This window comes from Colletotrichum truncatum (assembly GCF_014235925.2).
Source record: "Colletotrichum truncatum strain CMES1059 chromosome Unknown Contig_0010, whole genome shotgun sequence".
Lineage (NCBI taxonomy): Eukaryota > Fungi > Ascomycota > Sordariomycetes > Glomerellales > Glomerellaceae > Colletotrichum > Colletotrichum truncatum.
The window spans coordinates 642,008-668,950 of NW_027222407.1; the positions used below are offsets into that span (position 1 = coordinate 642,008).

Below are 26,943 nucleotides of genomic sequence, written 5' to 3' on the forward strand. Positions count from 1 at the left end.
GTATTCATTGTCTCCCACTTCAGAACAATTTGGTGTTACGAGGGGGCCAGGTCAATCAACTGTGTGGCACAAAGTAGGGCTTCGGTAATGATGACTTTGCGTCATTCACATGCTCTGCGCTCTATCCCATCGACTGCGGTATGGCAACAGATACATGGCCTGCGTGAGAGTAGCCAATAAGACATGGATACTATGGCCGTCACTCGAATGGCGAGCATTATGTTATTTAGTATTTGGAGAAATATGGGTCTTTAAATGACATGTTGCCATGTCGCAGCCGATGGGATAGTTTACACCGCACAGTTAAAGCACCGAACTCCGTAACAAACCATCTGTCAAGCTCGCTGGATTTTGAGTTTGCTTGGAAAATTCTACATTTCTGGCCAAAACTGAGAACTATATGGACAATCCAGCATAAACAATAGCCATGGAATTCAAGTTGAAGTCAGTATGTGGTGGAAATGCATTAAGATCGGCATTAATACCATTTATTTTTCTCTGGCCATTGAAGCAAGCGATCTCATTTAAGGAAATATCCCGCAAGTTAAAACAAATAACGAATGAAGACTGAAAGAAACTGAGAGTGGGAGTAGAGCTTGTAGTGAGGAGGATCCAACGATGACGGTATGTTTATCATTCGGATGACCTAAAGTTATCATCTTTCACGCTACATGCGCTTCGCGCTTGTAAACTTAGTGTCCGTTTTAGGAGTGAATCATCCGAAATAAGTGTAATTACCGGATAACCAGATTTCGGATGTAAGAGCAGGTAGGTAGTGTAAGCATTCTGTATCTCCGCTGTAGAGCCTGCCTCTCCGCAACATGGGTATCCTTTAACTCCGCTTAAGACCCATATTTTCACGATAAAGACGCTTCTCACTGATTTCTCACTTCTCCACTTACCCTTTTTGAGTTTCTATCAGGGGTTGGCATTGTCAATGACTACGAAAGCGGCCGAAGTCCTTGTCGAATTGACGGTAGGTCACTTGAACAACAAAGTTGATATTAGTGATAACACTGTCTACAACTTTGCCTTCGGATATGCGTTTGTAAGCACCTATTCAGCTGCCATAGCGCTACATCACATGGGGTCTACACCCTGTTTCCTTGGTGTGTGGCTAAGCGGACCTTGTTGTTCAACACTGTCACCTCGTTTTTGCGAAGGGCGGAGCCAGTTAGGGCTCTTAGGTTCATTAGTCCTGTCAAAAGTCTGGGTATGCTAGAGGTACCTGCGAGCCCTTTTGGTACGGAACGTTACACTATAGAAATAGGAAACATAGAGGTGAATACCTTGGAATATGGAGAAAAGTAACTATTGAAGCGGGACCACTTATCTTGGCAAAAATGAGGTCCAGCCGCATTCAATGGATTAAGGTACAAAACTGAAAAGATATTGGCTGTTGTTGTAGTAGAGCGTCAGGGAGAAACTACGGTTTTTTTCTCTCTGCAGACTCAGCCTGCTTGGAGTCCGAGTACAGCCGTTGTACGGAGTGTTATGTACAGCGTTGTTCAGCAAATAGACTGCATGCTCGTAACGATAGAAGATGGCCGATGACTGCTGTCTGTACCTCGGATTCCCACGGGGTGAGTATTGTATGTATTCCGTTACAATATTTACGAAGTCAGCTCGGGCCACCCGCAAAGTCAAATAGCGCTAAACTGCCTTTATTGTTAAGTTTAGGCAAGTTTCCACGCGTTTATCTGCTGCGCAATCAACATTGCCTCTTTTTTTTTCCCTGAATACGGGCTACATGATGAGTAAACATGCTACCAGCCAAGCGGAAGCTTTGCCAAATTAAGGGGCTCTAACTGGCCACCACCCAAAGGGGTGGCAATACAGCGGACATATTGAATTAATTTCAGAGGTAAACTTTAAACTTCGATGCAAGCTGCAGCTCGAAAATCCCCAATGTCTTCTGAAATAAAACATCACGAGTATCCTCTCTCTAAGAGAACTGTCCACACTCCCTTCGTTCTTACAGCACCGCTCTGCTCATGTCGCTCTTTTAGTAACTCACTATTGTCACTCTTTTACAATTTACCAACGTTCTCATACCATACAGACCTGCAAGGTCTCTTTTCTTTTTTTTCTTTTTTTTTTTTCTTGAACAGAATTTGATCCATAACTTTTTGAAAACTTCCATCATGGGATTCGCGAAAGTTTTACCAGCACTACTCTTTGCTTTGCCCTTGATTGAGGCCAAGGTGCCCAAAGTCCCTGGATTTAAGCTCACCTGGGCCGATGATTTTACCGGCCGCCGCAATACCCTTCCGGATCCCGACAATTGGATCATTGACACCGGCACTAGCTACCCGGGCGGTCCTCCTGCTTGGGGTACCTGGGAAATCCAGACGTACACCAATAGCGTGAAGAATGTCCGTGTAAATGGGAAAGGAAACCTTCAGATTACCGCCATCAGGAACTCTACGAGCGGATGGACAAGCTCTCGTATAGAAACTCAACGGACCGACTTTATGGCTAACCCGGGTGGAAAGATGAGAATCCAAGCCAGCCTCAAGACTCCTGATATGAAAGGTCACGGTTACGGCTACTGGCCAGCTTTCTGGACTCTTGGCAGCGAGTACCGCGGAAACTACTGGTAAGAACATCCCATCTCTTTTCCAATATCATACATTTTCTGATACGGAATCAGGAACTGGCCGTTCGTTGGAGAGATGGACATCATGGAAAATGTCAACGTAGGCGACCGCGTATGGGGCGTCTTGCACTGCGATGTTAACCCCGGCGGTTTCTGTGATGAATCCAATGGCCTCGGTAACAGCACTTCCTGTCCTAACAGTCCTTGTCCCGGAAACTTCCACACCTACGCTATTGAGGTTGATAGATCGGCCGAGCCTGAAATTCTGCGTTGGTTTGTTGACGATGTGCAATACCATCAGGTCAATGCCACCCAAATGTCGAAGGCGGTATGGGCGCAGACTGTTCACAAGCCTCACTTCATCTTGTTGAACCTAGCGATGGGTGGTGGCTTCCCGGATGGTGTTGCTGGGATGAAGACACCCTTGAACTCAACTGTTTCTGGTGGAACATATGAGGCAGAGTACGTTGCTGTCTATAACACGGTTTCTTATTGAAGATTCTTTCAATATGAAAGTAGTCGTTCTTAGAAAGTCATGCGAGCAAAAGCTTCAAAACTCCTGTCTAGGCTTTATGGTTCATTAGCTTTCGACCAATTAGCTTTTGCGTTCTGTAACCCATCCGGCTAGTGCTGTTGGCAAATCCAAAATTATTATTTGTTTATGTTCTCACACTTGCTATTATGATACATGCCTAGGTAGTGGTCTACCATCATCACCGAAAACATGTTCGGGTGACAACCTGTCGGCAGACGGTTCTCCAACTCAGCATAATACTAAAAGGGACATTCAGCAGCTATTCGACAACAGTATACAGACTTTTGTAATGCCACTAGAAGTAATTGACTGAGATGTGTTACGTGCTTTTCCCGGTTGATAACAATGCCATTATTCCTACTTAAGTGCAGCCAAGTAACAAGTGCACGACTTGTTGTTACGTATCCTTTTGGGCGTTTAGCTCAACGGGGTAGCACCTCTGTTATTAATACGTGCTGGAGGCTAATGTGCGGCTGCCACTGCAACCCTGTAGGCAGGATCCGGCCCTTCACAAGATGTTTGTATTGAGATAGACGAACAGAGGTTTAAAGTTTCCACAAGTCTACTCACCAGCCGTTTTGGCCAACATGAGCTCCTTCAGTGAAGGGCCGAATTCATGTTTGACATTTTTGCCAGACTATTTGGTTATACAACGATGGATGAATCTGCAATGTCAGAATGGACTCCATCACGGAAATATCTAACTCGCGGCCCCGGTCTACGTCTTGTATCCGAGTTCTGCTACTACTCAAGCTCCAGATGACTTCCCATAATTCGCAAGTGTTACAATTCAGCAGAAGTTGACAGATTTTTTAGTTTATATACTGTGCAGTTTTTACGTTTGAACTTGGAGCGGGCTTTAGGGGTTCGAAGTGGACGTGAAGGCTCAAACGTCTATTCCGACGACTAACTTTCGTGCTGCTTTTCTTTCCATTCTCATCAATACAACCATACTCACTGAAGAATTCCCTCTAACTAATTTATCTACCGTTTAGATTTGAACCCATGGTGATAAAATTAGTTATCGTTTGCTTATGCAAGCCTTAGACTTGTAGATTCACTGATGTAGATTCACTGACCTGCGCATTGTCGCGAGAGGATCAATATAGATAGGAGTTGCCCATACCTAAGTTATACCTGGAAGAGGGTACACTTCGACGCAACCATAGTTGCCGCCTTCCAAATATCCGGCTTCGATATACTACCTGTGTTCTTTATAGACTCTAATCTTTGTCCATCTTGTATATACCGACGCAAACCGTGGCCATCACCACCCATGATTCGATCTACATCACCCAAATCACGCCATTGATCTGAAATCATTCTATAAACTGGCTGATATCTGAATCAGAAGCCCTCAGTCTTAGGATCTCAAGCTTATCGCATGTTAGTAAAGCACAGAACGCTTGACTAATTAAAGCGAGAAGTTCGACTAATCAGAATACGATTATAAAAAGGGTTACCGATGAATGAATCCCAGGAACAGTAATATAAACTTTTCTATTGTCAGATAATTAGTTGTTAGTCTCTAGTGCTTATATTGGCCAGCACCAAGTATAATTGCATGTCTTAACCATGTTCGCCCTTTGCCCACAGCTCATCCATCGCTTGCTGCAATCATGGGCAAGGCATGTTTAAGCGGCTATATGAGGGTAATAAACATGGAGTAGCGCTACAATAGCATTCAGATAGCCTCTGCTAACCAATCTCAGCCACAGTTATCTTGTCAACTCGACACATTGCTTCCGCAGGCACAGGCGCGGCGTTATTATGCCTCCACGGTTGCTCGCTATCCAACTCTGCCAAAGCGATTGAATTATTCTTCATTTCAACAACAATCTTTTCGTTGACTAACAACGGTTGTCCATCCAACTCTGGCTTCTCAAACTTACAATTCTCCCCATCATTCTCAACCATGGTAGCAGCAGCGACCTTCTTACGGTTTCGTCGTCTCCTACAACAAAACCACAACAACCCAGCTAATGCCAGCAAAATGGCCACTGACCCAACGGCAACTCCAGCCTGAGCCCCCGGAGACATGTTGGAAATCTCATCACTCTGGAACGATTCGGCAGTGTTTTCTGTAGGCAGTTCACTCGCCGCCGAAGCCCTGGCACCAGTCAAGAGAGGAATCGATGATGCCGTTGCCGTCAGTGTCGTTTGTGCTGAGGAAGCCACAACCGCAAAACTGTCGCTCCTTACGGTGGTAACGGCCATTCCGTTTGTTGCATTCCGGATGGCAACCACGACATATACGCCAGGAACTTGAGTATCATTTGGAATTTCCCAATCGCACTGTACATAAGTGTTGTTGCACTCGGAGGTGGACATCCGCCAACTCCAGGTGTCAGTTGTTCGGTTGAAGGTAAATTGATCCGCTGCGCCAATGTCATCATGTCGGTATCCAAGCATTTGCCGAATTGGGCAGGAATTGGCAGACTAACAACAAACAATTCTCTTGAATAGAGGTTCAGCTGGCTGAGTCTTTTCATCGTACCGAGCGTCCTGAAACCAAACGGTCCAAGAAGCCGTAGTTGCATTTGTGTAGTTATCCCCTATTCCGACGTACCACTGCGGGTTCAACGGAGACCCACGGACCCATAAACGATTACCTGTTGGCTGGAAGAATGTCCCAGTGAGGTTCCCTTCTTTGCACACAGATCTCGCCGAAGAGCGAGTGAACACTGACTGGAGTGGCCACATTTTGAAAGTTTCAATTAACCAATGCTTCTTGGTAAGCGCGCACCGATAAGGTATTGTGGAAGAATAGAAATCAACTAGAATGTAGCTTTACACAGTTACCACAGTGTACAAACAAGACCAAGGGACGTGACCTTTATGAAGGGATGATGCAAATGAGACGGTAGAAGTCAATAGGCATATTTACTCAGCCGCACTTTAGCCTGGGTCCAGATAGTCAGCCCTTCCACAAGTGCATACGCCACGTCTCCAATGTTATAATTGGATTCCCTTCAGGCAGATAAGATTGATTTTCAATGGGTCGTTATAAACTCTTTACAGAAGTCTAGTCGATGTTTGTTGCCGTTGAGGCTACCTATCGTCTTGCTTTGGTTCTGTCAGTTCAAATAACGTAAGATTCCTCATATCCCTCCTCCTTCAAGTGACCGTTAGCCACAGCCAACTCCTTAACGATGACAGAATCCTTTGGAAGTGTTGAATTAAAATCTCCTCTAGGTTTAGGTTTATTAGTAAATTGATCAGCCACGGGATGCTTCCAAGCTCTTCATGCAGTCACTTTCTGTCTGCCTACTCCATTCGCAACTCAGCCTTTACTAGTTTACCCCAAAGAGGTTAGTCTACGCTACCGAATTAATTAGAGTCTACTAAAATACAACTCAGCATCACATAGGGCTGTAAGTAGCTTCTAGCCGCAAGTACTGCGGTTGCATAGTAAGCACAGGCTGGTTCCAGCGTTGGCTTGAAGCGTCTCCAAAAGACACTTGGTCTAACTTTCAGCTAGTCGCTACAAAGCTATCTTGGACAGCCAATTTAAAGCCAATAACCGGAAAAACGGAAATGATTTATGCCTAACGTTGGTTAGTAAAGCTACTGAAACCCTAGGCACAGCCGCGCGGCTGAAATACCAGTGTTTTCGCCGTACACGCCCGACTTTGATTTAGAAAGTCTTCCACCACTTACACAAAGCCAAAGCTGTCGAGCCTAGACTTGAGTTGGCATGGTGATGAGGAAGTTTAGAGGTTGCATGGCTTCAAGAGAGCGCACGCTGCCGTATGATCATGACATGCTTCCAACGCATCTCTACTACCTCCATATACGTTGTAAATTATGCACTTTGGACCTTTTGAACTTCCATTATCGTGCTAAAGCATCGAAATAATTCATTGATCAACATATCAAGCTGATGACTCGCCTGAAAGGGGTTGATGTTAGGATCAGGCGATCAAACCTTTCATCCCAAACTGATACAGGAAGTCGTTACTCCTACGTACACCCTTACCTGTCCATCATCATACTGGCGTGGTGCACAACACTTTACTCACGATGTCTTCTCAACTGCATCTATTACGGTCGTCAGTTTGCCTCTGCCTAGTTGTCGTATTTTTAACTCCCAAGTAACTGAAATGCTTAAGTTCCCGATGTGAGGTCAACCACAAGTCTTAAACCAGATTTCGGTCGCCCAAGAGTAGTTTTTACTCTTCATAGTGCTTCACTGCCATGACTGTTAAGCCTCTTCCCTCTTTACGTCATTATGACTACTAACAGGGCAGAAAGACCACTTCCCAACGTCTGCCTAAGACGACAGAAACCAGCTGCATTTACATATACTCAACCAGGAGCGCTTTGTTTCCAGAAGATCTGTAATCCAACCTTAGAGCTCTTCGCTTTATAAAAGAACATTGGCAGAGCCTGGGGTAAGCTTACAGCGTGAACCAGTCGCATGCACAAAAGACCCTGAGACTCGTCACTGCTGCCACTTCCCCCTTGAAAAGTCCCATCTGCCTTGCCTATCTCTTGTAATTCATCAGAGAAGAGCACGGAGGCCATGCCTAGTTGGAGTCGAGTTTCGTATGGGGAAATACTATCGTGTCTTGAAACTTCCACGATCTACAAAGTAACGGGATCAGCCGACAAGGGGTCACATGAGCTGGGGTATAAACAGACAAAGGCGAGAACTGGCATGAGACATAAGTATTATAATGGGCCTTGCAGCTTTCCCTGGGCACTTGTTGCGGTTACAACGTCGTCGACCCAACCGAAGATCAAATCGTTAGGATTTTAAACTTAATAATGAGATCGAACTGACGCCGTAGATACCTCGGGAAATTATGAATCTCGGGTTTCAGGGAACAATCTCCTGGCGGATGATACAACATTTGATGGTCCAATGACGAGTCCACGCAGTTTTTTGATGTCTAGGTGTTTACCAATCTATACCTGTTACGATGGACGAATCCCCGAGAAGTATGTAATGATACCAGAGATGACGAACGAAACCCGGCGGCAGGAGCCGAAGGTTGACAGCATGCAGCAGTTTCCTAGCACAGCCTGCATTCGACAAGCATATGCAAGTTCAGCAAGCACAAAGAAGCGCTTAGTTGAACATGATCTCATTAATGGGCGTCGCAGGGAGATAAGATGTTGTTGGTGTAAGATGGCCACTCCTTGACGGCACCCGGAGCTCCACGGCTCTCGCCCAACACCTATGCCGAGCTCAATTAACTCGCCGCTCGTCTACAAAGTCACATCAAGCAACTACTATCCAAGTTTCAAGCCCGTCATGTCAAGCATGTCCAGTTTGAGAGCATATAGTTTAGGCGGTTTGGCCATTCACAACGACGATAACGTCCAAACAAGCCGATAATTGCCTCGACAGCCTCATCTGTCTGGATAGCAGATATGGCGTGCGAGGGATGCTGGTGTTTTTTTTTTTCTCTTTCGGTCTTGGCAGGTATCATTTTACGAAGACAAAGATCGGATAGGGCCAAAGCCTCGTCCGTCTCATCAACTGGCGTCCGGCCCGTTTCCGCACCACTCTACATCCAAGCGGCTGCCTGCCAAGACTATTGTCAGATATCGTTTCACGTCCGGAAGAGCATGAGACATGGCCACCCAGGCCTGCAACGGTGAGGGTCACCAAAAGTTGGGGGGAGAAACCGAGAAGCGAGGAGACCAAAAAAAAAAAAGGAGGAGAAAAAAGTAACTGTTGGCCCTCTGACCTCTCCAAGACAGCAGCTTGTGCCAACTAAGCTTTGGTCAAGCCGGAGGGTAGGATCATTCTCCCCCTTGGGTCATCCGCATATGAGAAGCGATAGGATGTCGAGGTAATTTTCAGTCAGCTGGGCATCAAGCTATCAAAAGATTGCCCAGCAGGACGGAGAGAAACCTCCTGCGTCGCCAGAGACATGGCAAATGCATGATGCTCTAGGGGCGCAGGTGAGGAAGCGAGCTGAGGAAGGAGAAACGACCAAAGAGATATCCATAACCGAGAATGAGATGAGAGATGGTCTACGCGTCAAAGTTGGTTGGCAGCGAGAAATTATCGAACCGAGCATCCGTCCGGAGCCGCTTGCAGCTTCACCGCTTCGTCTCATCCCGGTCGGTTGGGACCCCTTCGCGGCAGCGGAAGCCCTAATCGACCGAGCTCCTTCGGCCAGCATGCTCACCGGAAATTGACGAGGATACGGGACTGTACATGATCGCAATAGGGCTGACTAGTGAGCCACGATGAACTTACGAGGTACCCAAGTGGTGCCGCGGGCACTAACGTAGTAAGTAGGGGGAAAAGGGGGGGGGGGGGGGCCAGATGTACATCATGAAGTTGCGTGAAAGGTTGCAGATGGTCAGCAGTAGCCACGTGTGGAGAACCGTTTAAACCAATACGCATATACGATAAGACAGGCCTGCAGTGCGGTTTTCCCAACGAAAAGCAACAATCAAGCCCCCACCTACCTTCTTTTCTGACAAACAAGACCTTGGCCCTGAGGAAATTTCAAGTTGATATCTAGCCGTGGCCAGCATGCGTTCGCCAGGGTTCACTTTGGTGGTTCTGCGGGCAGCCGCAGGCGGGAGGGTGCGACTGGCGTGCTGGGCACACCAGACTACTGGGCCACTGAGCTGCGAGCTTGTTTGCACGAGGGCTGCCGAGACGGATGGGATTTCTTAATATCGCATCACCGCCAGTTCAGCCTGTTGGCCAGAGCCGGGGAGACAGAAGGGCGGTGATGGCTTGCGCTCGCTGCTGTCACGTCAAAATGTTCGGGAATCCTCACACAAAATATGATATCGGCATGAATAGGAGGGTTTCAATGAGGCAGCACCATCTCATCCGAAGCATGCATACCTGCCCTCGCGCCAGTGGAGCGGCTTAAGCGGGTGCAGGGACATGCAGGTGGCAGACGAGACGAGAGAGAGAGAGAGAGAAATAGAGCGGAGTAGCGTAATGAAAATGAGCAACGAGGAAACGAAAAGTTCTTGGCACCAATACCAGCGCATCCTGTCCACGACCTTCTCTCCCCGCACACCTAGGCCCGAGATGGAGCGAGTTGCGGCACACGGAAGGACGTTCAGTCGAGTATGGGATTTTGGCGCCATGTCTCTCGGACACTTCCCCCGGTTTTTACTTCTCCGAGTGGACAGGGGCAACGGCAGGGCCAAGCATTTCTCAGAACTACGACACACCTGCCATTTGCAGGAGAAAGCAGTCAGTCACTGGCAGTGAAATTACCGCTTGCGGGCTGTGGGACTGTCGGGGGGACGGTGAGGGGTGCCGAATCATTGGTGTGCGGTTTTGAGTTGTGAAGCCAAGCAAGCCCCCCCAGCCTGGAGCCGGACAGGAGGAGGAGGAAGAGCGGTTGGAGACAGCAGAGGTCCGCAATTAAGAGGCCGCCAGCTGCAGGTATCCCATGCTTATTGCTCTTGTCCTGCAGGCGGGTGCAGATACCCCAACTCAACCTCACATGTAAGGCCAGCAGTAGCAGGCGAAACCAGCAGGAAAAGGGTGCGCCGCAGGAAGCTCTGACCCTCTCCCGCGCCGTTTGACAGCTTGCCACTAGGCGTATTGTAGCTGCTGTAGTGTGTGTAGCTAAGCGGCAAGCTCCCCCGGCGCCAATCTGCTGATGCTAATCGGCAGGTGATCTGTCCCAGACAGATGAACAGATGTGCATCGGGGGCGCGGTTGCCATTTCAAATTAGAAGCTGCAGAGCCACCCAATGACAAAAGAGCGAGAGTTTGCGCCAGACTCGGAGGTACAGACTGCAGCGGGCGCCGCCGCATCGGAAAGGGCTTTGACCAGTAGACTCGTCAAGTTAAGTGAGTCGCGTCGGGTAAAGAGGGGTTGGAAGAGACATGGATGGGAAATGCCTCATAGCGGAAAGCAACGCAACTGCGCGAGTGGAGTGGCATACTATGTAGCAGTGTTTCTGATCTGGTGGCAGGATTCTGTCTGTCAACTATGCCTGCCGTCTGCCTATGTTGTGTTGCCGAAAACTGAAGCCAAGGATATGAGGGTGATGTACCGCCCTAGCGAGAGGGTGACAAACTTGATGTGACCGTACCGGCAATCTGGGACGGGGTACTGGCAGGTTCGTCTTGTGTTTCCTATTGTCTTTGATTGCCCGCATCGGCCGCATGCCCGGCTAACACGACACACAGCGCGCGGGCGCGCGCGCCGGGGGGCACCACTGCATGCACTGGCGGAAGCGGATAGAAGAACGACAGACAGGCTGTTGATTCAACAAGTGGGATGATTTGCTTGACCACGTCGCGCATCCATCGTGGGATGTGTGTTTGGGGCTGCAGAAGGGCTGGCCTTCAGGTCCGAAACTCCTTTCTTTGTTGCTGTTGCAACAGTATCATCAATCTTGCAGTGCAGTTTCCTGTGTTAGTTAGCTTGTGGCTGGAAAGGACTTTCAGCGTGGAATAGGCGCGGTCCAGATCCCTCCAGGCCTTGATGCAAGCCGAAGGCGTTCGTAAAGCTGCATAGTAGACAACCCCGAGACAGGGTGATGATAATTCTAAAGGTACCACACAGCAGCGATGATTAAACAGACAGCAGAATGTTACGGAACTCGGCGAGACGGAGCAATTCTACAAGGCGATTCTGGCGGCAAGAAGGATGAATTGAAGTGCGGAAACGAAAGACAATGAGCTCATTGCTTAGATGATGGGCGAGAAAGCAAGGAGTGGGTGCCAAGAAACGTTACACAGGTACATGGGGGCTCCATGGTTGTGTGGTCGCGCAGTTGAGACAATCCCGATTTTCTCCTAGTGTCGAGAGTCACACGACCTGGGGACGACGAAGTGATTACAGAAGCTGAGTGATGGATGGAAGAATTGGATGGATGGATTGATGGGATAGGCCGGCAGCTGGGCCAACTGCACCTTGATTGGTCAGAAGCTGCGTGTAGCAACAGGAACAGGAGCAAAGGGGGAAAAGCCGTGCGATGCGGTCTAATTCGGAGGTTGCGCTGAGTGTGAGGTGGGAACCTGAGGGGTTGGTTGGTGGGATGTGCGTACAATATTAGCGACAGGATCGACTCAAGCTGCGTATGGACTAAGCAGACAAAGAGAGCGGATTGTTTAAAAAAAAAAAAAAAAAAAAGGGCCATTGTAGGAAAGAGGAGACGCTGGTGACGGGGGCCCGATGAAGAATGGAGACAAGCGTTGACCTGTGATTCGGTAAGCCGAGCCGGCTTGGTATTCACAGATGCTGGCTGCAAGTACTCAAATGGTAGCTGCAAACGTCATCGGCTTGCGCAAACACTGTGCGGGGAGAGCTGCGGCTAATACCATCTGACAGTATGGCGCTTGCCGCGATACTGGGCGCCTGCAGGATGGTCGACATGATGGGCGACTTCCTCACTGGGGACTCAGTGAGGATACGTACCTCTTCCGCCCTAGAATCGGCAGGACCTTACCTTCCCTTTGGCATGCCAGTTCTCTCCGGTTTTTGTTTTGCTGGCAACCTCGGTCATTTGCCTCTTTGCCCTTTCCGCTGCCCCCCCGCGCGACTTTTTTTTTTTTGTGTTCACGAAAAATATTGTTTTTTTTCTCTCGCTATTATTCGCACAAAATACGCCGATATACCGAAATGAGTCCGGACAAAACAGAGGGGCTACAGGAGGGGGAAGGGAAAAAGAATCAACAGAGCTAGTAATGAGCAACGTCTCCATTGGTTCCAGCTGTTCCCCCAGCAGCAGCAGTAGCGAAACACACACGGAACAAGAGCTGAGGGTTGTTGGTCTTTTCTCAGAAGAAGCTGAAGGTGACACATGCAAAAGCACTACTAAACATGACAGGCTTTGCGGCATGCTGTGGTTATCCCACGCTATGAGGTCGTCCAAGACTTTTTCCAAGCCCAAAAAGAGAAGACGCACAGTTCGCAGATAGTCCCTTGTGCACCTTGCGCAGACCCCGTTCTTGGCTTTTCTCAAACCCATGGAAAAAGTGAACCCCTCCCAGCCCTGAAGGTCGACTTTTGCCCACGGCCTTGCTGCCCCTCCCTATTGTTGGCCCGGCTCGCATCTGAATCTGGCGCCTGGATGCAGCCAGCCAGCCCACTGCCGTTCTCAAAGCCGCTTTTCTCATTGCAGATTTGGTCTTGGCCATGTCCGATTCGATTTGCAACCCACTCTTTTCGCACTACTCCGTCATGGAAGCATGCCCACCGACCGCACCAAACCGACCACAGGACGGCACAACCCTGCCTTGTTCTTGTGTACTTTTCTACCGTTTCTCCATGTCATCGATCAAACCGCACGCCATCTTTCCCCATCCCGGCAAGAAAGCTCGGGAGTCCCTTGACACATTCCCTGACACTCCCAGGCACTCTTCACTGCTTATCATTGCTGCACTAGCCAATGTGTGCCGCCGCCGTGTGTTGCCTACAACCATGCCAGGCCAGGTCAACGCAACCTAACCCAAGGCAATGCTGGCAATGTACGTAGGTAGATGGACGGTGATGCCAAGTGGCACGTACGCTACGTACGTTCCTTCACTCCAACGGGAAAATGATGGACTGCGTCTGCGTGCTGACTTGTCTACCGCCCCCGGCATCTTCTCCCCGAAACAGCACCAGGTTGAAGGACCAGAGGAATGATGGGTGTAATTCTACGTAATGATACGACAGCCCATCGCCACATGCCGATTCCATCCGGTGCAACTGGCAGGATTTGGCTTGCGCAGCGCCCGGGGGACCTTGCTTATGTCAGGCATCTTTTTCTTTGTCATTGTCTTTCTTTCCCAGCCCAAACTGCCCGGCGGCGACCTGAAGCTGTTCTTGTGGGTGGTGGCCTGTCGCGACCCGCGGGCTTTTCTTAACAATGGGCCGCGGGCATCACCGTGGGACACGGCTACGTAAGTTGCCCTGCATTTTTTCTGCTCATCGGGGGGGGCTCAGCTGGCAAATCCCAAAGCGGAATTACTTGAGACTGAGCCACTGACTCCGGAGTGTGTCAAAAAAAAAAAGTGACTGGCAAGTAGGTATTCATTACATAGCGAGTACGGAAGACTGGCAAATCTCAGAGTAATAAATCATTAAACCTAGGCAAAGACGGATACCTCTGTTAGGTAAGATGGTCGCCTGGGCCGGCGTGTACCTGGCCTGCCCCAGACTGAAATGCGCAATTGTCTCCATCCAAGGCCTTTCCGGCTGCCGACTCGTCCAAGTAGGTTGTCATTGTTGTCATGTCCAATAACCCCATCACCCCCCCCCCCCCCCCCCCCCCCCATCTCTGTACCTCGACTAGTCAGTCCGATGGTGCTGATGTACTGCGCGTCGTGTAGTTTGCTTTCCTATTCCTGCCATGCTCATCGGTCATGTACGGGTGTCCCGACCGCAAAATTGTTGCTACTGCACACTAGCCGCCAAACTTGTATCCGTTTTCTGACTCTCAACCACATGTCCTTTCCTTCTCTCCTTACGTATTCTAACCTTATTATTTGTTGCTTTCTTCTTTTCTATTCCCCCATTCCCATGCCAGGGTCCACTCCGCCCAAGCCTTTTGTTGCATCTACGTTATTGTTACTGCATCTATTGCCTGCTTCCCGCTCCGTGTCCGCACCGCACCTGGGGGTGGCTGTGGTTTCTAGGACCTTGGACCTTGGAAAGGTTGCAAGTGACAGAAGCGGAGCCGGAAAAAAAAAAAAAAGACTATCAGACACCAACAACACCGGATTCCGTCACTGTACTTGTCGATACTTGCGTCAGTAAAATTACTCTCTACCTTTTTATCCAGGCGTGCCTGGCTTGTTTCCACCTTTGGAAACGTCTAGCGGTATTTGATGCACTTTTTTTTTTTTTCCTCTCACTCCTGTTCGCCCGCACTCTTGTCTCCTTCTCTCTTCGTCCATCCCTGACCATTTCCTGCCCTCCCATCCTCCCATCCTTTTTTCCTAATTAGCCTCGCTTCCTCGTACGGAGCCTCTCCATCAAAACGGGGAAAGAAAACGCCACACAAACAAGACAAAAAGGGAAGAGTGAGAGGGTGATGGAGAAATAAGTTCTGGTACTACTGTTCTGCCACTCCCAAATCTCATGAACCTAATGTACTGTATATGTACTCAATCATGACCGTGACTGTCCACATTACCCTCCTACTTCAGCCCTGCTTGGATACTTTCCGTCGCTGTACGCACCACAAGCATTAGCCAGACATAATAATTACCTACCGCTTACAAGCGCATTCTGGAGGCGTCTCTCCTGTTCCCCACAGGGCCGCCAGTAACCACGAGCTTGAAGCCTAGCAACCGCTTCTCAAGTCACCTCCTGCTTCCCACCACCACCACTACCATCGTGTGCTACACTAGATACACACACCCACACACACGCACCCAACACACACCTCATCATACCTTACTCACCCACTAGGTCCCAGTTTCTGCCGAGCGGGACCTCGCACCTTGCCCTTTTCGCGCTCCGCTGCCCTAACGGTAGTTTGGTCTGCCTCTGCCGTACCAGTATATCAGCACGCCAACGCCTTCGCCGGTCTTCCACCAAGAACTGCGAATCACGATCACGTCCACGACCAACATCCAACAGTCACACCGACCACCTTGTTGTTCGTAAGACGACTGACTGTGTGGCCGACAAACCTACCACTCGTGGGGGGGTTGCTGACATATCGAATCTTTGGCGGTAACCAAACTTTTTCCAGCCTCTCCTCCCTGGAACACCTTATTGTTCCTCCCCAAGTTGCTCTCCCCTTGGGAACTTGATTGCAGTTCTACCTACCTTGCTGGAACTAGACATCTCACCTCGCTTACACCGCCGCGGCTTTCTTGTTCTTACCCCTTCTTTTTCTCTGTTCCCTCTGTGTTTTTTCTTCACCTTTCCCCCTTCAGCGAAGCACTAGGAGCGGGCACCACTACCGCACCAGCAGCTACCAACCACAACAAGGACCTGCGGCCCATCAGCTGTGAACAATAGTGTGCCCAGGTACCGGTACCGGTACCAGTACCTATACTTCTGGGGACCTTGACCTGTACAAGCCCGGTGGAGGCCACTCTACACTGCATTTCTCAACTGCACCGAGCTGCAGGGCAATCCAATCTTTCTCCGTTGCCCCACCACGCCCACCTCGACCCTACTTTACCTCAAGACGCTACACATCCTGCGCTACTTACACCAGGCCACCTGCGGTTGCGACCTGCCTGCTGATTTTATTACTTTTTGATCTTATTTTTCCTCCCCTCCCCCTTCCCACTTGGGGGCCCTGTCTGTTGCCCACTGCCACCAGACCAGACCGCTACTGGAACACCGCCGCCGCCGCTTCTGGGCCAGGCTCGCTCATTCTCCGACCGCCTTGACCTGTGCCTCCATCCCTCACCTACATAATAGCTTAATCCCTACGCCCCGTCCCAACTCCTTCGTCTTATTACTTCTTCTCCCGACCTTCTTCTCCAAAACTCTGAATACTGCGGTAACCCCAATTCTTGTCCCCAGACAAATTTAGAAAAAAAGGGGGTTGAAACAAGTCTGCTATTTTGTCCGTCCTGCGAGTCACGTCTTCTTGGGCCCGAGCCCTCCCACTACGCCTAGGCGTTCTTGACGCCACAGCGTGCCCTTGTCAGACCTGAGCCTCGAGTCTCGACGGCACTCGCGAGTCGATTTCAAGTCGCAAAAGTCAAAGACTACTATCCCCCACCAGTCGCCTGCATAACCCGCCTCGGCTGCCCCTCTGCACAGTGCTGTAACCTCTGTGTTTTGCTGCTGCACCTTCCCGCGGCTGACAACAACCGTCCGTCACCGACAGCCGGAGCCAAGGAAGACAAAACCAAGAAAGAAAAGAGGCGAAAAATAAAAGAAGGCAGCCAGCCGGTCGCATTCGCGTATTTACCGCCTTCGTTCTCCCTTTCACGCGCCCGCTCCGAATCTCGCTCGTCAACTCCACCCCTGCTGCTGTTGCTGCTGCTGCTGCGCGCTCATGCCTTCAGCTTCTCCAGCCATGGCGAGCCCAACAACCGCTTCTGCTGCCAGTTCTAAACCTTCCTCAGTGAAGTCGGACGGCAAAAAATCGCCGCGTTTGACCCCGCAGAATGGCCAGCCCATTACCAACGGCAATTCGTCTCACGAGGCGTTGCCGAAACCTACCGAGAAACCCTCAATGAAGGACAAGCTCACACGCATGTTTTCAACGAAAGACGCCAGCCGGAATTCTATTGAAGTCCCCCACCGTCCCCGCGGTTCCAGCTTTAATGAGAGCACGAAACCCAACCCTCCCAGCAGAAAACCCTCTTCGACCACCGCAGAAAAGATTCCCGACAAACCTGCATCTAAACCTCCCAAGACGCCCGCCAAAGACCTCCACCGATTCATGATCAACCCAGACGCACAGGGTGGTCATGAGCACCACCTCAAGTCAAGTCGTCGGCAAGAGAAGCTCTCCGACATGTGGCGCACTTTAATCGGCAAGAAGCAAGACCAACCGGAAAATGATCTCTCACTTGTTTCCAACTGGGTAGACACCCTCAAGGCAGAGAAAGAAGACATGGCTGGTGACAAGAAGAACGGTCCGAATGCGACCACCACACTGGTGGAGAAGTACGGCAAGTGCCAAGAGGTCGTGGGTCGCGGTGCCTTTGGCATTGTCAGAATATCCCACAAGAAGATTGAGAACGGCTCAGAAAAGTTGTTCGCCGTCAAGGAATTCCGCCGCCGACCGGAGGAGACGGAGAAGAAATACAGCAAAAGGCTGACAGCCGAGTTCTGCATCTCGTCGTCGCTCCGACACCCCAACGTCATCCACACCCTCGACCTGCTGAAGGACGCCAAGGGAGACTACTGCGAAGTCATGGAGTTCTGCGCAGGCGGTGACCTGTACACCCTCGTCCTCTCCGCTGGTAAGCTGGAAGTGCAGGAGGCAGACTGCTACTTTAAGCAGATGATGCGTGGTGTCGAGTACCTCCACGAAATGGGTGTTGCCCACCGTGACCTGAAGCCAGAGAACCTGCTTCTCACCACTCGTGGTGGCCTCAAAATCACCGATTTTGGAAATGGAGAGTGCTTTCGGATGGCCTGGGAGACAGATCCTCACATGGTCTCCGGTCTCTGCGGTTCTGCCCCATACATCGCACCTGAAGAGTACACCGATAAGGAGTTCGATGCCCGTGCAGTTGATGTGTGGGCCTGTGGCGTCATTTACATGGCTATGCGCACCGGTCGCCACCTCTGGCGTGTTGCTCGCAAGGACGAGGATGAGTTTTATGCCAGATACCTGGAAGGACGACGTGATGAGGAGGGATATGGACCGATTGAGTCCTTGCACAGAGTAAGTCAGCCTGCTATCTGTTGATGAGATCAGCTCCTAACATTTTTTTTTCCTTCTCCAGGCGCGCTGTAGAAATGTGATCTACTCTATTCTGGATCCTAATCCCACCCGTCGCATCACGGCTTCTCAGGTCCTCAAGTCAGAATGGGGCCGTGAAATCAAGCTCTGCAAGGCTGGCGAGGAGGGTCTTTGATCGGCATGCTCAGTTCGATTCAGCACTTGACGACAGAAGAGTTTGTACCTTTCAATCAACGCCACGGCGTAACGGTGAAAGCAACCAAAAATCAACCTGGCACAACAATAGAAGATGCACCTGCACATCAGGATGCACAACCGGCGGTCTTTTTGAGTTCTCTTTCGGCCTGCTTCGATTCACCCATTACACTTATTTTCCTGACGATTTTACGACATCCCCATGCGACCTCGTTATCGCGAGCATCGGCGTTTGGAGTTTTCCTCATCCTGCTTACAACACAATCTTTCTGTTCAACACGTACATATGACAACCCCCCGGTCATTGGAACGGGCAATCGCAGAACTACGCTACAGAGCCGGGCCTACAATTTTTTTTTATTTGGGTCGACTGGGCCAGCAGTCCCCAACCCTTACGGAATGAAGCTATAATGAGCGACGGGATTTTGAGAGAGGGAGAGAGAGGCATCGAAGGTGTGGAACTGGCGGGCTCTGTAGAAGGAGCCTAGCCGGAGGGCTACTGTGGGATGGGATGGGATAGTATTGGTAAGGGCAGATGCAGACGCTACTGCGTCCATCTTAGGAACACGGGGGAGACTGCACGTTTGGGTAAGCTGTTTCCCGAGCCCGCGCACCAGGCAGCCAGCCTGTTTGGAAAAAGTGCCGTGTGGTCTCCCTTACCTGGTCCACTCGCTTTGGTCTTATAGTGAGTGGCTGTATTCTGAGCCAAAAACCCAAAGAACAAAAAATTTAATGAACAAGCAAAGAGGAGCGGCATCCTGGGTGATCATTTTGTGATTGTTCTCTGTGTGTCCTCGCCAAACTCTTTGCCATTATTTGCTACGTCTTTGTGGTGTGGCTTATGAACGGTTCATTTTTGGCCGTTCATGCTTTAGATGCAGTCTCTGTCGGCCATTGTCACCTGCTCTCATCTCGATAGGCGATAGGCCAGTGTCTCTTCAGTCTTACAAAAGGTATCCCAAGGCAAGCGTCGTCATCTGCCTTCCCCCCCCGCGCGTGCGGGCTCTTCAAGAGAGCCGAGCGCGACATAAGGTTGTTCAACCACCATACCAGGTCCAAGCTACGTAGCGAACCTTAGCCATGTGCAGGACATCTGACAAAAGATGACGATTTATCCGACAAGGATGATAGGATGGATTTCTGGAGTGAAAGCGCTGAGGGAAGATCGCGGATAGCGGATGGCGAATGGTGAAGGAGAAAAAGAGGGTTTTCTGCGCGTCTACGTTTTCTGGGCCGTCGACGCGTGTTCGGAGAGGAAGTCAAAATATTACCTGGTTTCCTCTTCTCCCCCTTTTCTTCATGCTTCTTCTCCCCCACGCCCTCTCTTAATACGTCAACCGGACATTTCTTCAACGGGGGAAGAGGGAGGTCCACATCCCCCGCCGCCGGTAGTCCCGCACCGAGGGTCCCGGGATGGAAGTGGGTGTGTTAGGGGAAGGAAAGAGGGTGGTGGGGGAGGACACCGCCTCGACTTGGCAAGCCCAGCTGTCTGGGCCGACCTCAGATTGATTCAAAGCCGGGACGAATCTTGCGTCTTGGCCTGCGTTGTTTTCTCTTACCTGCCCCGTGGTTCGCTTCGGAGTCCTGGAATATCCTGGAACTCGGCCGCGGGAGAACCTCTTTTCATTTTGCCACGAGTGACATTGCTTGGCTTTCGCTGCGCCTTGAATGTGAATATACACCTTGCGTGCATATATATACATTTCGTATACGTAGAGGGGCGGTAGGAGGAGGGGAGGGTATCTTTGTGTCTTTGCTCATGACTGAGGTCTTGGTTACTGAGATGCGGAATACCTAGCTTCACTACTTGGTAAGTCCTCCCCCCCCCCTAATTTTCCCTTCTTCTCTGTCACTTTTTCGTCAGCGTCCACGAGGCGTCTCTGTACTCGCCGTCTTCTGGCTCTGGCCCGGCATGACGGGGCCAGGAAAGCGATGGACAGCACAGCGGCACACCGCCTCTTTCCAGCTGACGCCTGGGCCCGGCTTCCTCAGCACACCCACAAACGCATGCACACATGAAGACATACCTTCAGGCCAGCTGGGGTCGCCTCGTGCCATCGCAGAAGCTACTCGAGATCCGGCAGCCCGGGATGCCGGACGACGGCGCTAGTCCCGGTACCAGGTAGGATAAGAAGGGAAAATACCGAACGAACCCACCGGCGTCATCGATTTTCGACACACGACCATCCACCCACCCATCGGAGAAGTGGTGGTTCCAAAAAAAAAAAAAAAAAAAGAAGACATATACATCCTGGTCCGGCTTTGTTCGACCACCTTTGGCGCTGGGATCTAACGTGGCGCGCGCGCGCGCACTCAACTTTCCTGGCCCCAACCCCACACCCCCTCCATCTCGTGCCGTCATGCTGCTAGTCTACAGAGTAAACTCTAAAATACTGTGCCAGAAACAAAAACCCGCAGTACCAGTTAGCAAGCTACCTAGCTAGCCAGCTCTACCCAAGCCACTGCTACCTTGCGTCTTCACTTCATTCCTCCCAAAGTCTCCTCCATGGCCCCCTTCTTCCCCCACCATAACCGGAGTGGGAAAGGGTACTACTTATTACGTAGAATACACAGCCACACCAAACAAACGCCAGACTCAAACCCCTCGATAATCCCCCTCCCCCCCTTCCCACCACCACTTCCTCCGGATCCGGAGCCGGTTGTTAGCCCGGGCGGGCCCGAGCCGTCTACGACTCACATACCCAGAGCTAGACAACACTGCCCAGAACATTATGCCCTTCTAGAAGCCCTTCGGCCTGTGGGGGTGACTTCGGTGCCTCCGAGACAAACGGGCAGCTAGCGATGTGACTCTCTTCCCCGCGAGCGTCGTGTGGTTCTTAGTAACAACCCATTCGAGGCGATGCGATACTATCTTGCCGCAGTTGTCATAGTCTATCTTCTCTCTTCTTGAGGAGAGCCAAAAAAAGAAGAAAAAAAAAAAGAAAAAAAAAAAAAGGGCAGCGGAAAAGGTATTTCTCGTTGCCCTTGGCAGACCGATGAAGCCGGGAGGGCTACTACATCTTGCCGAACCCCCGGCGTTCCGGGCCCCTCCCCACTTACGCTTTACACGGTCGTGGTCAACGGACGTCGCCGTCGGGGTCGGGGGCCGGGAGCCGAGGGAAAAAAACGTAACTTACACTGGCCGACAAAAGACCCGGTCGTTATATCCCAGCTACCGATTTGTCGGTCCGCAGACCTGTTACCAAAAATGGGGGGGGGGGGGGGGGGGGGGGAGGGTTTCTAGGTCGTTAACTCCTCCATGGCCCCCTTCGTACTTATATCGGTGACCTACCAAGGTTGGGTGTATATGTAAGCTGGGGGATGTAGTCTACAGGCATCACAGTCCCAGGACCGCCCGCCCGACCGACATCCTGTCTGTAAGAATTTTGCCAGGCCGGGACTCCCTTCCGCTTTCCTGCGCCACGAAGACACGACGACACACCCAGTTGCATCCCCATTCTTGGCCCCCTCCTCTTCTTTGAACCCGCTTGCTGTGCCCCAACCCCCCACTGTGAACACCTGCCCTCCTCCCCCTCGCAGAGTCGTTCCTCAACCTCTTCCACACGGTTCCTGCTCGGATGGTCACCATGTACGCCCCGTCACATCATGGACGTAGATAAGCTACAACTTACCAAAGAGCCTGTGCTGAGGAAATTGTCGTCCCACAACATAGCCTAGAGTGACATGGTGTACACAATAACGACCGTAAGTCTTGGAAGGGCGGATGAAGGCCAGCATCCGCTTACGCTTGCTCGTCTTCGACCTTGATAGCAAGTTAAAAGTGATAGACTTGTTCGCATAAACAAAAACACACACTCAGTGCCGCCTCGCCATTCATTATAATCACACAAGAAAGATAAAAGACTCGGGTGTAAAGCCCAAAGGCTCTGTATATGCGTGCCAGTTCTTGACTATCCATTGCTCCGATATACATTGCCAGACCAGGCGAGTGGCGCCCGGGTTGGCAGGCCCCAAACGTGAAACAGAGACACACCGAAGAGGCCGTCGGCCGCCCTTCCTCCTCTGCAGACGACCCCTTGATAATACATACAGAGACACACTTTCCCCTCTTCTCTGCTCGTGAATCTCGTACCGACCCTGTCATTTTCCCATGATAAAAAAAACACCCAGAAAGAAAACACGAACAAAGCAAATAAACGCCTCAAGGCGCACGTCTTTGAATGTCAGCGCAAGAATCGAAGCTTTGATTCCTCCCCAAGACGTAACCCGTCCCCCACAAGAATAGAAGCAACCCTAAAGCCGGAAGCGCCGACCACCTCGCGCCCGCCAGCCGCGTGTAAGCGAAAATCGACCATTGCTTCCTCAAAGCGAGGAACTGGAAGTCGTGATGATCGGTTTCGTTCGTTTTTGTTGTTGGAGAGACGTGTCGTGGTGGTGGTCCCTCGGTAGTTACACAGACATTATATCCCTGACCCGAATTCCTCCTGCCTGTATTTTTTCCCTCTGATCTTGGTGTAAGGTGAGCAGCAAAGAGCAACAATCGACATGAAACAGACTGCTCCGAACCAATGCAACGTAGTCGAAATCGAGTCGACGAAGATGCGGGGCCGGTTCCCGCTGGTAAATGAAGGCCAAGAAGCAAGCGATGATTGTGCCCACTTCTTGCCGAAAGAGAATTGAAAGAAAAAAAAAAAAGTAAAGAAGAAGCTTCAAGTCTGCATCTTTTTTAAGAGTGGAACAAGTCCCAGGCTCTCTCGCATAACCGCAGGAATTCCTCCCGCTTCTGTCTCTGGGTCTCAGGGGTGTCACGGCCCGCTCCGAAAGGACCTCTCCTTTGTGACGCAGGGCCGTGTCCAAGAGGGGGACTGCCGTCCTCGTACTCTGCTCGTGTGCGGCGACGGCTTGTGCTGCGGCTTGGATCTGCCGCTCTGCTGCCGGGCGCAGGAGATGGCGGGGTTGGTGGTTGGTGAGCGCCGCCGTAGTGTACGATCTTGGGCAGAAGCTCAGGACGTCCTCCAGTCATCTCGTGTTGTGCCTCCTCGGCGGACTTGTACTCCCTGGTGCGAGCAGAAGTCGGAGGTTGCTGCATTTGCTGCGGGGGGTGGCCAGGAGAGGCTAGCGGAGCGCGTGCGCTGTTCTGGGGGTACAGAGAGTTGGGGGCGTTCTCAGGATGGCCGGAGACTTGACCAAAGACATCACTGATAGGCGGTAGGCGGTTGTTAGTCTGGTTTGCGGGAACATGGTGGATATGAGATGTGTTGGAGAGAGTGTTGGGTTGGTTTGCGATGTGGCGAGTCAAAGGAGCAGGGTGCTGGCGACCGGTGAAGGAGTGGCCCAGGGGCGCAGACTGGATAACGCGCTCGTTGGCGAACTGCTCAGCAGATGGCGGCAGGATGGAGAGCTGGGCCTTGTTCCTGCGGGACAATCCAGGGGTCTTGGCAGCAAACTGCGATACGGGATCCTTGCCGGCAGTATCGGGGCCATCGCCCTTGGCCGACTGCTGCTGCATTCTCTGCTCAATGATCATGCGCTGTTGGTCTCTCACGCTCATGCTTCGCTGGAGCTGTTCCTTCATGATCGGGTCCTGGGTGACGAAACCAGGCGAGAGACAGGCCAGGCCAACCTCCTGAATGCCCAAGTTCTCACGGGCAGTCATGGGCCTTGCGGTCTGGGGAGCATTAGACCCCGGGTGCGCGCCCTTGGAAAGGTCGAGCTTGCGAGGCCTGTGACGAGTGTTTGGCAGGTCTGGAGAGTTGGGCTCCTTTTTCACAACAATCTTCGGAGGGCCGCCGCTTCGCGAACTGCGATTAAAAAAGTTAGCTGACATGCGGCAACACAAACATGGTGTTCGGCTGTAACTCACGCGCTGGGAGGAGAGGACTTGGGAGCCTGTGCGGCACCACGAGGGCTGCCGCTGCCTGAACGATGCGCAGTTGCATTGGGGGTGCCTGTGGGAGCGAGAGTCCTTTGTGCGGCGGGTGAAGAAACTGCATGCTGCGCGGAGGGCGCGGGGGCGAGATCTGAAGAAAACGACGGTCTGTCGTGAGGGGCTGGAGAGGGAGCCATTGCGACTGCTGTGCTCATAGTTGCTGTGTGTGTATGTGAAAGAGAAAGAGGTTGGGAAATAGGAGAAGCCCAAGGGGAAATGCGAAAGATGTCGCGCCTCGCTTAAAGGTTTTCCAAAGAAACCTTCAATTCGCTTCTCGTGTTTAGCTTGGTGCGAAGGACGATGGTACCAATAGTCGGCAATTCTGATTGGCAATGTCGTCAAACGGCGAACGATTGAGATGTGCGATTCTCCCTTGCTCAGTGATCCAGTTTTAATGGGTCAAGGTTCAGGAATTGTCGCGGCGACGATTTTGCTGGGATGCGCGACTTGAAGTGCCTGGTCGAGGGTTGCCACGAAAGACTCGAGCTGACGGTTGTTCGTCGGCAAGGTCTTGAGTTAGGGGGTCTTTGTCCGCTTGTCTATTTTGGCGTGGTGTGTCGCTGCAATTGTACCAAAGCTCAAAGCCCAAAAAAGCCTACGCTTTGAGACTTTACGAAAATGGCCGAGAGCGGGCTTGGGGGATAAGTTAGGGTGCAATTGTGGGTGCGCTGGCGACGGTAGTGGTAGTGCCGCTGTTGTTAGGCGTAAAATGTCGAAGCGCGGGCGTGGGCGCGTGCTTGGTCTGCTGAGAAGGTTCGTGGAACAAGCCGAGTATTTTTGAAGTCAAGACAGCCGCCAAGAGGTGCTGCGTTTAGTTGGGACTGGAATGTACAGTGCCGATAGATTGCCAAAATTAGATATGCCTGGGGCAGATCGCCGGCAAGAATTTGACTGATTGACAAAGACAATGGGGTCGAAAAAAAAAGTCGAGCTCGTGTCAGGTCGTGTCAAGTAGAAGGGAGCGCGCTTCAGGCTCGAGGCTTTTTCTTCTTCTTTTACTTTTAAGAGAGAAACTGCTGTCTTTTTTGGGGGGGAGAGGATGGTGGTTCAACCGAATTTGGTTGAGGGGTATATAAGCCGTATTAATTAGGGTCGCGCGAGAGAGGACAGTTGACTGCGAAAGTACGAGCCCTTCTTGTTGTATCCTTTGTGGTCGTCAGGATAAAAAGTGACTGGAATGAGAAGTTGTTTTGTTTGAAAAAAGCGAGAGACTGCGTCTGCGACGTCGGGGTAAAAAAGGTCAGGCGCGAGAGGTTTTGGGAGATACTAGGAAGGGGGGTAGGAGAAGAGAAAAGGGTTGAAGAAGGTTGAAGGGAAGCGCTGGACAAGACGAGAGTCACAGTCAAGTATGAAGAGGATGGAGGGGAGGGGGGTGTTTAAAGGTGAGGGAAAAGGGACTTGGGGGGGGGGGGGGAAGAGGGTGGAGGGTGGAGAGGTAGAGGGTAGACGGGTGCGGTGACAATCCAGTGACAAGTGAGCGTAAGGTACCAAAAAGGCTGCGACACGATGGACGAGGGACAAGGACCAGGAACCAGGCCGGGGACTAGCAGATGGAGTAAGAAGCAGCAATAGCACACACTCTTGGGTATTGACCAGGGCCCTAGATGTTAGGACCTGAGAATGGGCATGGATGGACATGGATGGACATGAACATGGGGAGGGGACTGGAGGGGCGTGGTTTAGAGGGGCATTTGTGTTGTTTTATTTTCTTATGAAGGGGGACACGGGAGTGACACAATTATGGCCCAGCCGGCACACTTGACCCTTTTTGCTTGAAGCCTGGTGGCCGCTGAGCAAGAGGACAGAAGAGCTTTCCGGGGTGGATGCTGCAACAAGATGCAATTGACTGGCTGATATAAGGAAGGGGAGGGGGGTGGCTTGATGGGGCAGAGGGAGGGGTGTCTCAGGGAGCTTTTCTGGATGCTACCAGCCAGCAACTCTCTTTCAGTGCTGCTGCACTGCAACTTCACTACCCAACGGCGGCGGTGATGATATTCCAGAACACGAACGGATACAGAATGCAGTATCCGGCAAGCACACAACACACTTGACACCCAGCAATTAAGTGGTGCAGCAGACGTGCAGGTATCTAGGCAGTTGCAGTTCAGGCCACCCGTGACAGTCAGCCCGTTGGCCTCTAGGGAGAAAACCCTTTTGATAGACACGATGGATTGACCATCTAGTTGACAAGACTGGACGGATGCGGCCTAGATGGCTGTTTAGCAATATTTTCAAGCCCCCAAGGTCTGGAAGTGATCGTCCGCCTTGTGAAGCACCGTCGCGTATCAGGCGTAACAGAACAAAGTGGCAGCCGTCGGGTCGGACGCCCAGCCCACGGTTGGTTGGTCCGCAGCGTGTAGCAATAGTGGAGGTGCCACTGCGATAGTGTGCCTCATCCTCACCTGTCAGTATGAGAGCAGAGATTGAAAGTGGGAGCATCAATCAGCATCAGGGGTG

General features: G+C 51.2%; 4 protein-coding genes across 4 annotated transcripts; 3 read left to right on the plus strand and 1 right to left on the minus strand.

Annotated features, from left to right (window-relative positions):
* Positions 1–2,144: 2,144 nt before the first annotated feature.
* CTRU02_213641 (carbohydrate binding family 6) lies at positions 2,145–3,095 on the plus strand (the record flags this gene model as incomplete). Its single annotated transcript, XM_036730022.1, has 2 exons — positions 2,145–2,599; positions 2,654–3,095. The coding sequence occupies 2 exons, from the start codon at positions 2,145–2,147 to the stop codon at positions 3,093–3,095; spliced, it is 897 nt and encodes a 298-aa protein (XP_036578283.1).
* A 13,944-nt stretch (positions 3,096–17,039) lies between these two features.
* On the plus strand, positions 17,040–18,576 carry CTRU02_213642 (serine threonine-protein kinase hal4; the record flags this gene model as incomplete). The annotated part of the gene is made up of 2 exons (XM_036730020.1): positions 17,040–18,383; positions 18,445–18,576. 2 exons carry the CDS (start codon positions 17,040–17,042, stop codon positions 18,574–18,576), a joined length of 1,476 nt encoding a protein of 491 aa, XP_036578281.1.
* Positions 18,577–18,581: 5 nt separating this feature from the next.
* Positions 18,582–19,007, plus strand: CTRU02_213643 (HAL protein kinase; the record flags this gene model as incomplete). Its single annotated transcript, XM_036730019.1, has 1 exon — positions 18,582–19,007. The coding sequence occupies one exon, from the start codon at positions 18,582–18,584 to the stop codon at positions 19,005–19,007; it is 426 nt and encodes a 141-aa protein (XP_036578280.1).
* Positions 19,008–23,283: 4,276 nt separating this feature from the next.
* On the minus strand, positions 23,284–24,641 carry CTRU02_213644 (uncharacterized protein; the record flags this gene model as incomplete). Its single annotated transcript, XM_036730018.1, has 2 exons — positions 23,284–24,358; positions 24,421–24,641. The coding sequence occupies 2 exons, from the start codon at positions 24,639–24,641 to the stop codon at positions 23,284–23,286; spliced, it is 1,296 nt and encodes a 431-aa protein (XP_036578279.1).
* Positions 24,642–26,943: the final 2,302 nt, after the last annotated feature.